The sequence below is a fragment of the Aythya ferina genome, assembly GCF_964211825.1.
Source record: "Aythya ferina genome assembly, chromosome: 1".
Lineage (NCBI taxonomy): Eukaryota > Metazoa > Chordata > Aves > Anseriformes > Anatidae > Aythya > Aythya ferina.
In genome coordinates, this window is record NC_140296.1 from 150,615,587 (window position 1) to 150,628,523 (window position 12,937).

Genomic DNA, 12,937 nt, shown 5'->3' on the forward strand with positions numbered 1-12,937 from the left:
CCTTCTTTTGTTTGTTCCTTTTTTTTTTTTTTTTTTTTTTTTTTTTTTTTTTCTGGCCAGCGGTTCCTGTAGTTTGATTAAGCCCTTCTGTACAAATTAGATTCAGATGCTTTTGTCAGTTCAGAAGCAGCTTTCTGCCAGTGTCTGGCACCCCTCACGTTTCGTTGTGAAAGGTGATCAGAAGGGAAGAGGATCTGCCTTTAGTTCATTTACAGCAGCACCTCGTGCCTCTTGAAGGACTCAGTCATTGTAGCTAGCTCTGGGATGGTCCTTTCCAACCACAAACGGGACTTGTGGAAGGGAAACGGTGTAAGTTATGCTCCTGGTGTAAACTGCAGTATCTGTGGAAGCAGAAAGTAGCTCTCTCTCCCGAAACATAACCAAGACACCCAGCTTAACACCGCTCCTTTTGCAAAGACAGGGTTCTTCAGATACTGCGAGGAACCTGGCTCCATCCGGACGAAATGCGAACATCTCTTGCAGCGCAGTGCCCCCTAGCACTGCCTCTACACATTCGTGCAGGATTGAGGGAAGAAGGCCACTTTGCTCAGCCAACAACACCTGCAGGACACAGCTTTCCCTGGGAATTTTCACACCAGCTATTGACCCAGCCCAGTCAGGCTTAGCCTGTGGGATCCGACAAGATCACAGCGTGACGTGGTGTGGCTGCCCAGTAAAGCAGAGAGATCCTTAATTGTGTTCAACAGTGTGCTCTTGGGGGTGGACTGAAATAACGTGGATTTCTTTATTTGGTGACATAAATCAAATGTGAACTCTAATTTTCTCATATGAAGATCAAGGTTTTTATTTTCTCTTTCTTTCTCTGTTACGTTTTTTATGGCCATATAAGGCTTAAAGTTTCATCTAGCCAAAGGAGCTGAATGCTATTTTATTTTATTTTATTTTATTTTATTTTTTTCCCTTTGCAGTTTCTCCCACGCAGAGAACAGGGATTCAGATGGAGCTCTCCTTTCAGTTCCTTCATGACGTTTTATGTTACTTTGACCCTATATCAATTTTTCAAAATATAAATAAACAATCAGAACTCCTTCCTGCCTCTTCCAGAGTGCATTTCACTGGTGGGTCTCAAAGTGGAGAGGCTAATATTGAACATCTAATAGATATTGTCAGAGGATGATACGTAATACCTCTATTTACAGATGATAAAATGAATGTGCAGGCAGGTAAAATGATTTAACAGGCCTCACAGCAGGTGACAGGCCAGACTGAGTTTTCCTGAGTACTATTTGTGATTTACAAAAACAAAGCAGTCTGGTTTCTGTGGATGAAGTGTACCCTCTAAGTGGCAAATAACTGCTGTTATTATTGCATGGTATACAGTGCTACTGAACTGTTATTATCGCACAGTATCCTGCATCCCAGCTACTACAGAGAAGTCAATCTCTTTGAAATAGAATATCTAGGTGTCAGAAAAGCAGCCAAATCTGCCAAATCCTTACTGACTGAACACAGGTACTACTACTCCTGCCATGCAGGTACTGCTGCTACAATGCATTTTGAATTTTCTGGGTCACATCTCAAACTGTGGCAGAGAAGACACGCAGCCAGCTTGCACATCATCCCTTCCAAGCAGATGTGCCCCGCTGCTGGGTCAGACTGCGGCACTCCTTTTCAGCCCGGCAAGTAATTGCAGATTACTTCTCTGGGTTATATCTGAAAAGTGAACCAGTTCCTGTCGTCAGCACAAACTCGGTGTTACTTGAACAAGCTCGGTCGGTCTCGCTGTAAACAAGGTACATCCATGCCTGAAAGGCCCTGTGTAACTTCCAGCCCCCTTCCTTTTCCCTTCTCAGAAATGAAGGCGACTGAAGGGTTTGTTCTTCAGTCTCCTCTGAACATGTCCTGTGTCTTGTATTATAGCCACTCTTGGCATTTACACAACACCCATCGTCTTCAAAGCTTGGTACAAAGTATTCAGCTCGTTAGCCCTCGGAACACACAGGAAAGGTGTTATTATAGAAATGAAGAAACTTTCTCAGAGAAGCAACTGGGCCAGGTGCTGCTGGGGTTGCGATTATAATCTCATTGTGTGAGGGCCAAAGTCTCCCTTATTTACACAGTGTCAGGTTATGGAATAACTGAGCTGCTCTCAGATACTGATCTGAGATGTTGATAGATCAGGTGTATCATGATGGTGGCGATATCAAACCTTTTTAGAACAACAAAGAAAAAATGAAAGTACCGGACACACCTCATTTTTCTCCCGTTGTTACTCCACTGAGGTCAGTGGGGTTGTTCCTTGTTTACACCCAGTAAAATGGAAATGACAGTCCAATCTGACAGATTCGGCTTCAGCTGCAGTACCTCCAGCAGACAGCCCAAATATCTAAGGAGTTATTCGCAGAGGGGTTCTCATATTGCAGTTTGAAGCCAAATGATTCTGACAGTGACGTACCTAAATCTAAAGCCTTGTTTAATGTCCTGCCTCATACATACTTATATGACCCATTATGACCTCCGCACCACCTGATTTTTTTTCAGTGCTCACTAACAGACATTCCTGCAAAGCTCCATCACCATTATCCCCATTACACGGATTGGGATTTGAAGCACGGCGAGATGAAGCTGCCACACAGGTTGGCTGTGTCACAGCGAGGAGAGGAACCTGCATTTTCCTCCGATTGCTTTGCAACCTTGATCACTGCTAGCAACACCCATCTTGACGCTTTTGTACACCTATGCTCCAAATAAAGACCTGTGTTTCCATAAGACTGGAGGTTTTAATTTTTATAGGGATGGCATGATTCAAGAAGAGGTGTAGGCAGGCTGTGCTTCACCCAGATGGAGAAGAATTGTAAATCTAAAGACTTAGCTGACTATTTAGAAATTTAGGACAGCTGGTCCCCGGCCTTTAATACCAGCATAATTTATAACTAGACATGCTTAAGTCTTGTAAACCCCATGGAAAGTACTCTGACATTATATATACTGGTTTGATACCGTGATTAATCGCCCCTCGGTCCCCTCTGCAGGATAATGAGGATGTCTGTATCCTGCAGCTGGCAATCTCCTTCGTTGCAGCCCCGGCTCTACTATAACATTTACATTTCTACAGCTGATAGAAATTTACTGTTCCGAAAGGGGATAAGGGAAAACAAAACAAATGGGACTTTTCTGTAAATTCTGCTAAAGCCGCTCTGCTAAAATACACGTTGAGATGAAATGTTGGGTAGATGTGACCGGCGACTGGAAAGTCACTGACTTAAAGTCCCGAGGAGGGGAAGAGAAGGGGAGTGGGTGGTGGCAAGAGAAGGAGCATTTGAGATTTTTTTTTTTTTTTTTGAGCATTGGATGAAAATACGAAGATGAAATTCTGGCTAAGGTCTCGTCCTTCTCCTCCACCCGCTACCTGCTGAGAGGGGAAAAGCAGCAACACGCAGTGCTCCCCTTGCGTTTTCGGGGAGTAGCCCTTTAGGGCACTACCCCCTTTCACCCAAAAAATCGCTTTATAACCAGCCGAGGGGAGGCAACAGCCCGAGTTTTATAAGCAAACCCCGGAGGGCTTCGGGGGCGCCTCTGCCCGCCCTCCGGGCTGCCACCCTGAGGGGAGGCAAATCCCCAGAGTGGTCGGGGGGACCAGAGCCGGGTGGAGGCGACCAGAACCGGGCAGAGGGGACCAGAACCGGGCAGAGGGGACCAAAGCCGTGCGGGCACTGCCGGGGTCTCTCAGTAGACCCAGGGATGGGGCACAACGAAGTTTCTGTGGGACGGGGACGACTTGGCGGGCTTCCCCTCAGGGCGGCCAGCGGCGCAGGTAACCGCCCGCCCCAACGGCCCCGCACTATTCCCTATAAGGCGCTGAAGCGGCGGCCCCTCGGCCCCTCCCCGTCCCGCCGGCCGCTCCCGCCGATGAGGTAATGCGGGGGCTCCCATTGGCCGGCGGCGCAGCGGCTATAACTCGGCGCCGCGCTGCACCGCGCCGCGTCGTGCACCGTGCACCGAGCAGCAGCAGCAGCAGCGAGTGTGCAGCAGCAAGCAGCAGCGTGCAGCACCCGTGCATCGCCTTGCACCCGTGCATCGCCTTGCACCCGTGCATCGCCTTGCACCGCTGCATCGCCTTGCACCGCGCTCTCGGGCTTGCACCGTCCCAGCGAGCAAAAGGGCACCGTGCAAAGGGAGGCTGCTAGCAAAAGGGAGGCTCCTGCCCTCTCGCTCCGCACAAGCGAAGGGGTGAGCCCCGGCGGGCATCATGACGGCGTGGCTCGGCTTCCTCGCCCTGGCTCTCTGCAGCTGGAGCCTGCAGGACGCCGTGGTGGAGGCTTGCACTTGCGTCCCCATCCACCCGCAGGATGCTTTCTGCAACTCCGACATCGGTGAGTGCCGCCGACGGAGCCTCCTCGGGTTTTTGGGGGGAGAGGCGAGGCCCCGGGGCTCAGTCCCTGGCCCGAAATGGGGCGGTGGGCTCGAAATGGGGCGGGGGGGAGCTGTTGGGGTGAGCCCTGGGGGCTGCATGCGAGAGGAATTGGTGGTGTCCCCAGGGCACCCGGCGAGCAGGGTGCATGGGTGAGGGTTTCTGGCACCTCCACAGGTGGTTTGAGTGGTGTGAAGGGTGCTGGGGGGCTGCGCAGTGCTGGTACCCACTCCTCGCTGATGCCAGAGTCTGCAAAGAAACCCCCCTAGTAGGTGCTACGGGAGTCCGACAGGACATCGGTGCTCACTGTGGCGGGGTACCCGTTATCACAAGCCCTGCCAGTGGCTTTAAAGTTGGCCAAACTTGCTAGGAAAATCATTCTCCCTCCTGCCTTTAACTCCTCTGTACCAAAACGGCGGCTGTGTGTGGTTATCCGTGTCTGGTCTCTAAGGAGCGGCTGCTCCCGAGTGCCAGAAAAAGCCACTGCAGGTTCAGCTTCCCTCGCTGATGGGAGCCTGGAAAATATTTATAAAACAGCTTTAAACTGGGGAATCCTTCCAGGAAACTCAGCAGTTCAAAGCTCTGCTTATTACCGCCTCTTCTCTAGCCTGGATCAACAAGCGTGCCACCGACGTGCCGCTGCCAGGAGCTTGTCCTTGCAGTGAAAGTAAGGCTGGGAAACCATTTTTGCACAGCTGAAGCTGCACACAGCGTGTGGCCTTCGTTTGCTGCGTTTGGGGAGCAGGTCTGCTTTCCTGCTCTGCTCAGGTCATGTTGGAGCAGCTTGGGGGCTGTTTTCAGTTCAGTTTTAAGAAAGCTGGTGTTAAGTAAGTTGCTGTTGTGAACAGACCCTGATGCCAATGTATTTCTGCCAGATGGGTAAATGGCTAAGAGTAGAGCAAACTGCAAAGTTTCACATGGCAGCGCTCCTAAACTTCAGGGCGTGAAGTTTTCCTGTTTATTACTCTGCCTCTGATGGAGTTCAAAGTCATGTCCATCACCTCCCCGCTCTCTGCCCTGCAGTCTTCCTTGTATCTCATACCTCGGCTTTGCTTGGGGATGTGGCAGCTCTCAGGCTGATGCCAGGGGGGTAGTCGTGCCTTCAGGCATCCTGCTAATGCAGAGAAGCACGCAGGGAAAGAGCAGCTTGAGCTGGGAGGTGACTTACATGCACGTTAGGTTAAGACCGTGGTTCTGTATGAAAGACTGAAGCAAAATCCTGTGCTGGAACGCGCTACATTTGCTAGAACTGTCTGGAAAATGTGATGCTCCTGCAGGCTGATTTTTAACAAACACTGTCAAGTTGTTTTTTTTTTTTTTTTTTTAATGGCAAAAAACACGCTAAGGCTTTCTGGCTGTGGCGGAGTTCACCATCTCCATGGGAATTGAGGGCAGGGTGCTGGTGTGGCCGTGGGACAGACGAAACCGCGCGCTGCGTTATAAAACACGACGAGGGGAAGAAAGGGACTTGGCAGCGAGTTTTTACCGCTCTTGAAACTCCTGACAAAATACCAGCTCCGAGGGGAGGAGTCAGTGCAGTAAGGGCTGGAGCAGAAGAGCTTTTTAAAATAGCTCCTAAACAATACGAGAAATTAACTAGCTAGGTGGCAGCCTAGGAGAGGCTTTTCATCGTCCAGAAGCGCTGAATGCTGAAGGAGAAGGATTTTAATATAGCACTAATGTAAACTCTCGCTGTTGGTCTTTCGTGCCTAGCCAGTGAAGTCCTGCTCTCAAGTTTATTCCCTTCCCCTTTAATCTCACGTCACCACACATTTAATTTTTGATCATCCTCCAGCTCAGTTCTGATGCAGCCTCCCAGCTCGGCAGTCATTAGAAGGTTTTAATCTTTGCAGAAACAGATGCTCGAATAAACCTATTGGAAAACACATGCGAGATGTACGTCCTGTGGACGTGAAGGTTGTGGCTTTGTAAAGTGAGCCTGGAGGACATACACCACAGTTTTGTTTTCTTCCTTTAAAAAATCAAAAAGGAGACTCTCCTGCTAGACTGGTCACAAGGGTCTTTTCACTCAGCTTGAGTGTTCCGCACCATGAGTCGAGCAAAAGTGAAGAGGTGTGTCTCCTCTGGCCCTTTGAGGTCAGTCAATAATAAAATTTGCTTTTTTAACTCTTGGCTTTCTTTCTTTAACTGGATCAATAAGTGCCAGAACAGGCAGTACAATAATTAGACAAACAGCAACTGCTATGACATGCCATCTGAACTTTGCTTCCTCCCCTCCCACCCCCTGCCTACGACCCCTTCCAGATGTGAATATTTTTCTTTTGTTTGAATTAAGAGACCTTTTGAAAGAACAGACACCAGGCATGCTTTGTTCCATTGTGACAAAGCTGTGACATTTCCAGCTGGACATAGCTGACATGAAAAGGGCTTGTTTGTCCCTTTTTTGCAGGAGCAGCAGGAACTTTTAAGCTTGGCTGCTGAGTGTTGCATTCACAGGTCTGGAAAAACACCTCCTGCCTGGATTTGCCCCCTACCTCTCCTTCAAAAAAAAAGGAAAAGCAAAGTATGTGAAATCACTGGTTGGATTTTGACAAACCAATCTGCAAACGATAAAGAAAGTACTTTGTCCACTCCACACCTATTTCCCTTTCATCTTGCGCATATACTTCAGAAAAGAGCCGTGGCACTATGAGCTGTCTCTTACCTAAGTTCAAAGGAGCCTGAAATAACATTCTTTTCTATAGGTTGGGTTGGGGGAAGAAATGTCTATTTCAGCAAGGGTACCTGTAAGAGGCGCCCCTCTCCTTACTCTTGGTTAAGTTGGAGTTGGCAAGCTTTGGGGAGATGGAGACAACCTCTTAGAGTCCCTTGGTGTGAGGGGAGCCATCCATCCCTCCATCCTGACATGCCATGAGCTGAGTTACAAACATCTGCAGTGGCTAGCCTCCTTTCAACTGGGAGTGTGATAGGAGAAAAGCACGAGTCAGGAGAGGAGGAAGATCAGAAGTTTGTGTAGCCCAAAGACTAAGATCCTAATTGAAAACCAGCCCTTTTTCTTTCATGGCTTTTTTTTGACTTCACCATTCCACCTTTTTAATAGAAGACTAGAAGGGATATGCAGAACATATTGATCAGACGTGAGATCTTAAAGATGCAGTCTTTCCCTTGATGCGCGTGTGTATGGACTCTGGTGATGTCACATGTGCTGCCTTATCCATTAAGGCAGACATGTAAGGTTTTGGATTTACCACTTAGGAGTTTAAATTAAAGGTTGAAAGAAAGCTACTTCAATTAATTTTACTACAAATCCTTCGAGCTGAGATGAATTTCAAACAAATTTATGGATTACATGCCACGATAATGGTTGCAAGAGTGCTATATCAACTTAAAAATTGTACTTTTATTGGGGAAATAATGGTGTGGTTTCATTTTTAGACTGGACTTCCCTTGAAGGCATTTTAGAAACATGAGATCTGAGAAGTCCCTCTGTATTTTTTTTTTTTAAAGTAAATTCCATTTCAAATGGGAAGAAGTTGAGGAGATTGGATTAACTTTTATGAAATTCCCATGTCCATGGTGAGAAATGGCATTCCTTGTGCCTGGTCATGCCTTCTGACAGAAAGATCACCATTCTGAACTGAATTGTGCTATGAAGTAGAAATAGAAGTTGCTATTTGTTATTTTATTGGATATTTACAATTAAAGTAGAGCCAAATCCTGCTCTGCTTTCTCAGAGTAAAGAGATCACCTTATGGGATCTGGAGTTTGTCACTTCTCCAAATGTATTTATTGAAAAAAAAAAATGTGGGGAGAATTACTGTTTGGAAGATGTAGAGCAGAATGTTATATAAGGCTCCTTCGGTGTCTTGTTACCATTGCATGTGCTTACTCCAGATTTCCTGCAGGAAGTAACTCCACCAAGACCTCTGAGCCAGCAGAGAGCCAGATGTTCTAACCTTGGGTCTTAGAGCTCCTTGCTTTATGAAGATGCTTTTTTATTTCTTATTTTCTCTGGTTTCCCACCTGTTTTGGAGAGCTCCCTACCTGGTAATGCTCCTCTAACGTTCCTGGGAAGAAGCAGGCTGGTGGGAATGAAATTACGTACAGCTACATGCAGTGCTCGCATTTTTTAGCTTAGCAAAGGTTTTCACCTGGGATGGGGAAAGGTCTGCTTTGGTTATTCAGGATGTTTGGACTTGACCATAGAAGAGGCACAAGGTAGCAGGTTCATTCTCAGCTTTGTCTGTGGACTTCACATTTTCCAAGACCTCGCCTTACAGGGTCTCTTAGATATAACAACTGGACTGGTATCTGATGAAATGGGTCTTTGCACTCAAGTGAAATCCTGCTAACAGTCATGGTGGGACCAAGGGTCTTTAGTAGGAGCACTTGGTGAGTCACCTTTGCCTTAATTGGATGTTAAAGCTAAGATGAAAACTTATTTTTTTCCTGTAGCAGTATTGTCTGAGGTTGTATTTCTTTTTCCTCACAGCTCCAGTACCATGTGGTGCTCTTATGTAGCCCAACCAAGCATGCATCACTGAGAAAAGGAGCCCGTTTGGTCTGTGCAGGAGGTCTTCTCATTAAATGAAGCTCCCACTGTATGCTCCGGATGGAAGTTCATGAGAGCTAGTAAACCTGAGAGGGCAGCTTGGTGTGAGTTAGCAGGCAGGGCCAGGCATGCTGTGCTTGTCAGCTCTGAGCCAAACCAAGCTGAGGGCCTCATTTCAGTCCTAATAATGTCTGGGATGCATGTGCTTGAGTTTCATTTTAGTGATGAGGTTTTCGTTGTTCAAGATGAGGAGGCTTTTGCTTGGATGTGCTGCATATTACTCTAGACTTTCAGGGTATGGCTCTCCTCTTTCATGTACTTGAAAGTACTTCAAGTGCCTGCGTACTTGAGTGCCAGAGGAGGGAGACATGCTGCTGGGGCTTTATTAAAACCCAGAAGTCTTCCTGTAAAGTGGTACCAGAAGGAGCATACTGAAGTTGTCTGTGTGCTGCCCACTGGTGACTGCTACCAGTGTTATTTCACCTTAGCGGGGTAAGTGCTTCTTTAAAGCCCGAGTTAAACTGGACTTGCTTTGGAATATCTTAGAAAAAGTGTTAACCAATGTCCTGATTCCTGTGCTTGTCTACTGGGAGAGTGAATAAACATGAGGCATATGAATTTCAAATTTCTGCTGTCTGAAAGCATTAGGCTGGTACTGGGTCTGAGGTAGAAGAGACCAAGGTGAGTTAAATAGTTTTACACCCTCTTACACCAGATCTAAATCTGGCTCAGTTATCAATATGGAAAGAGAACACTGGACCAGCATCATAATTTAAGTAAAGCAGGTGTAGTGCCACTGGTCTCAGCGGCATTTCAGTGGCTTTTATCAGAGTTGAGTTGACAGTTTCAAGTTTCCAAGAGGAATGCTACAAACACCAAAGTGCTTGAAACTGTATTTAAAAAAAGCAGTTAACCTTCTACTGTAATGTGAAGTAGTTCCCTTGAGTGACCAGAGAGAAGATTTAGTAGATTAGCTGACAATGTCTAATAACATAAAAATGCATGTTGTTTTACACAACCCTGATTATTCTATTTATTCAACATTTCTGCCAGCTAAAAACGATTCTGTGAGCCTTTTGGAAACAAGATAGAAGTCTCTTGAGTTTCGTGCTGGTAAAACAAATGTTGACTATGAATAGTCCAAATTCCTGCTCATGTTTATACAAGACCTTTCCAAAGGGCAATTTCAGCCCTTAGAAACAGAATACAGACAATAAAACAATATAAATAGCAGAGAGATGCATCAGCAAAAATAATCATCAGACCTCATCAAATATCAGCAGCAGTTTGCTTGAGATGTAGAATATCATTTTTTATTGAAGAAAGGAAGGAATTGATGTGGGGTATCCTGGGGACTGAAATCCACTGGGAACCAGCAGAGAGCAGTTCTTGGGGAGGCTGTTTTCAGCCTGGGGGGAAAGTCTTGGATTGGACTAGTGGAGGACTGGTGGTCTGCGTCAGTGGACTCAGGTCTGAGAAAGTCCAGCTTTGTTGCTGGGTGGGGAAGAGGGTGATGACACCAATAGGCTCAGTCAGAAACCTGTAATGGGAAAGGTATTTAGGAGCTAAAGAAGCTGCAAAGACCCATCAAAGAATGGTCCTGGAGTATGAGAGAAGAGTTACTGGAGAAGGGAGTGATGCTGTATGGAAGTGTTGCTGAAGAACTAGTTACAGGCTGGTCAAGTGAAGAAGAATCATTAGCTGGGATGTGTGATAGGCCACCCTACCTGAAACTGGGGCAAGCCCAAGGTGGATCTGTGCCATCCAGGGAAGTGAAATGGGTACTGTGGCTTCAGTAAAAAGATGGGCAGTACAACACTCATAAAAAAAAAAAAAACAAAACAACAACAGTATTCTACTGATTGTTCTCTAACAGCCTGTAGCATGTTTGTTTTTGACTGGTGATCAGGGCTCAGGCTTTGAAAAGCCTCCATTTAGAGGAATGCACAGTTCCTGCAAATAGCCCTTCAAGAAGTGCACATTGCAGGGCTGTGTGTGCAAGAAGTAGTTTTGCTTTATTTATTTATTTATTTATTTATTTATTAATTCCCCCATGGAATTTATAAGGAAAATACAGTATAGCTTGAAAATGATGTGGATTCCACATCAGGAGAGGCAAATGAAATTAAGCCAAACACAATATGTTGTCTAAAAGTACTTTTCATATACATGAAGTAGTAGCCTGACTCTGTGCAGACAGGAGATGCTGGGTGAGCATGCAAATGGCAGAGCTGTCATTGTGCAGTACCTATTGGTTATTGACAAAAATACACACAAAAAACAATCATTGTCCTTAGTTATGCAGCCACTTTAGTAACAGATGGGTATTGTAGCCCTGCTGTTTCTCAAGAACTTGAAACTGGTTTATATGGGAGGTAAAGACAGGTATATGAAAAATTCCAAGGATGAAAAAAGACCCTGTTAAAATTTTCGCTTCTTGCTTCCTTGACTTTGACATGTAAAGGACTGGGTTTCTCCTGGCCTGCATGATCACTGGTACTTCAGCAAAGTGGATATAAATTGCACTGCATTTGCACAACACTTGCACAGATAGCAACAGCTGCACCAGGTGCAACAGTGTGAAGGTAACACATTATTATTTCTTGCTCCCTGGTGATTCATTTAAAAAAAAAAAAAAATAATCCTACAACAGCACATTGGAAACAGGAGTACTTCTATTCCACAGGGCCATGTTCAAACTGACCCAAGCTCCTGCTGGCCTGGGCTGAAAGACATGAATTTTAATTCCCTTGTGCTATATTGTAATTACAGCACTGGGACTTCAACATCTGTTTCCCTTTCTCAGTGTTTCTCTCCATGTCGGGTGTTGCTGCAGTGCAGCCCCCAGGGAGGCCTGCTGGCATTATGTTAGTCTCTTAATTTTCTATAGAAGAGCACTGGAGCATTTGCTCAGACAACAAGTTCAATCCCTCATGCTCAGTGAATACATGAACAAGCAAAAAATCTTGCTCCTCTGGGGCTTAATCAGCCCTCTCAAATTTCTGTTGTCAGCTGTAAATAGGAAGCTCTTCCCCTAGCAAGCAGGTTTTTGGTCTCCAAACAGTTAAAATACTTAGAGGAGGGGAAAAAAGTGCTTGCTTGTACCAAGACAGGAAAACCTCAGAATGGAAAACTTCCACTTGACTTTGAAAGACAGGAAATAGCTGGTGCTGGAGAGGCAACAGGTAGAGGAGGAGAGATCTGGAGGATGTCTGAACAAGACCAGCTATTCCCCTGACGCTTCTCCTTCAGCCCCGCGTCCTCTTGGGGAAGGTGTTCCAGGCTGGCCGTGCTTTTCCGAGCCCTTTATACGCTTTCCAAACACCCGCCCCGGTTTCCTACTTCCTGCCTTGTCTGACACCGCTATAAATATCCCGCCTGCCTTTCATCGGGCTGGAGGCACACACACGCTGCAGATTAAAGGGGTTTGAGGTGGCAGCACGCAGCGGCCTGTAGGCCAGCCCTTGTTGAGTGTGGGGCTGCTGGGTCCCCCGCTTTGGATTCCTGTTGGAAAATGGAGGGAGTCCTTCAGGACTGAAGCGGCCTCCCTGTTTATCGTGGTCACCTCTGGGCTGGGATATAAAGCCCTGCTTCCAAGTGAACAGTTTCCTCCAGTAAATAATAAACTGCACATGGCCCAGAGCTAAAAACTGAGCAGTTTCTGGTATTTGGGAAGAAGGTAGGGTGGGGAAGAGAGGTTGGAGAAGGAACAGGAGACGCTGGTTGAGGGACCACGCTACATGGAAAAGTACAGCAGTTGCAGTAACATGTACCTAAAGTGCCCTGGTGAAGAGGATCAGTCCAACAGGAAATAAAACAATGAAGTTTCCTCTGGGACACTTCAGTAGCCCTCATGTGCAAGTGCTTCAATAGCCAGAAAATACAGGGCCCTCCCTTAGTGTCCAGTAGGACAAAAACCCCAGCCCCAGAGAGGTGTAGGAAGACGGGCTGCAGCTCACATGCAGGTGACTCAGTGTTGCAAAGATTTTGCTGGGATTAGGGCAGGATGAGTTCGTGAGCCCTTTGTTTTACTTTTCTAAATTTGAAGAGCA

At 46.5% G+C, this 12,937-nt stretch overlaps 2 protein-coding genes and 1 long non-coding RNA gene across 4 annotated transcripts in view; 2 read left to right on the plus strand and 1 right to left on the minus strand.

Moving 5' to 3' along the window:
* Window positions 1-2,730, plus strand: part of LOC311438949 — a 41,498-nt gene extending 38,768 nt beyond the window's left edge. The window contains exon 4 of the long non-coding RNA XR_014694454.1: window positions 2,503-2,730. This is a non-coding gene — a long non-coding RNA (uncharacterized lncRNA). The remainder of the gene's footprint in view (window positions 1-2,502) is intronic.
* The window catches only part of SYN3 (synapsin III), a 191,417-nt gene that overhangs the window by 81,115 nt on the left and 97,365 nt on the right, over window positions 1-12,937 (minus strand). The window lies entirely within an intron of this gene.
* TIMP3 (TIMP metallopeptidase inhibitor 3) overlaps window positions 3,835-12,937 on the plus strand; it is a 37,214-nt gene continuing 28,111 nt past the window's right edge. The window contains exon 1 of the mRNA XM_084524030.1: window positions 3,835-4,334. Coding sequence (XP_084380156.1) covers window positions 4,211-4,334 — 124 coding nt within the window. The 5' untranslated portion in view covers window positions 3,835-4,210. The remainder of the gene's footprint in view (window positions 4,335-12,937) is intronic.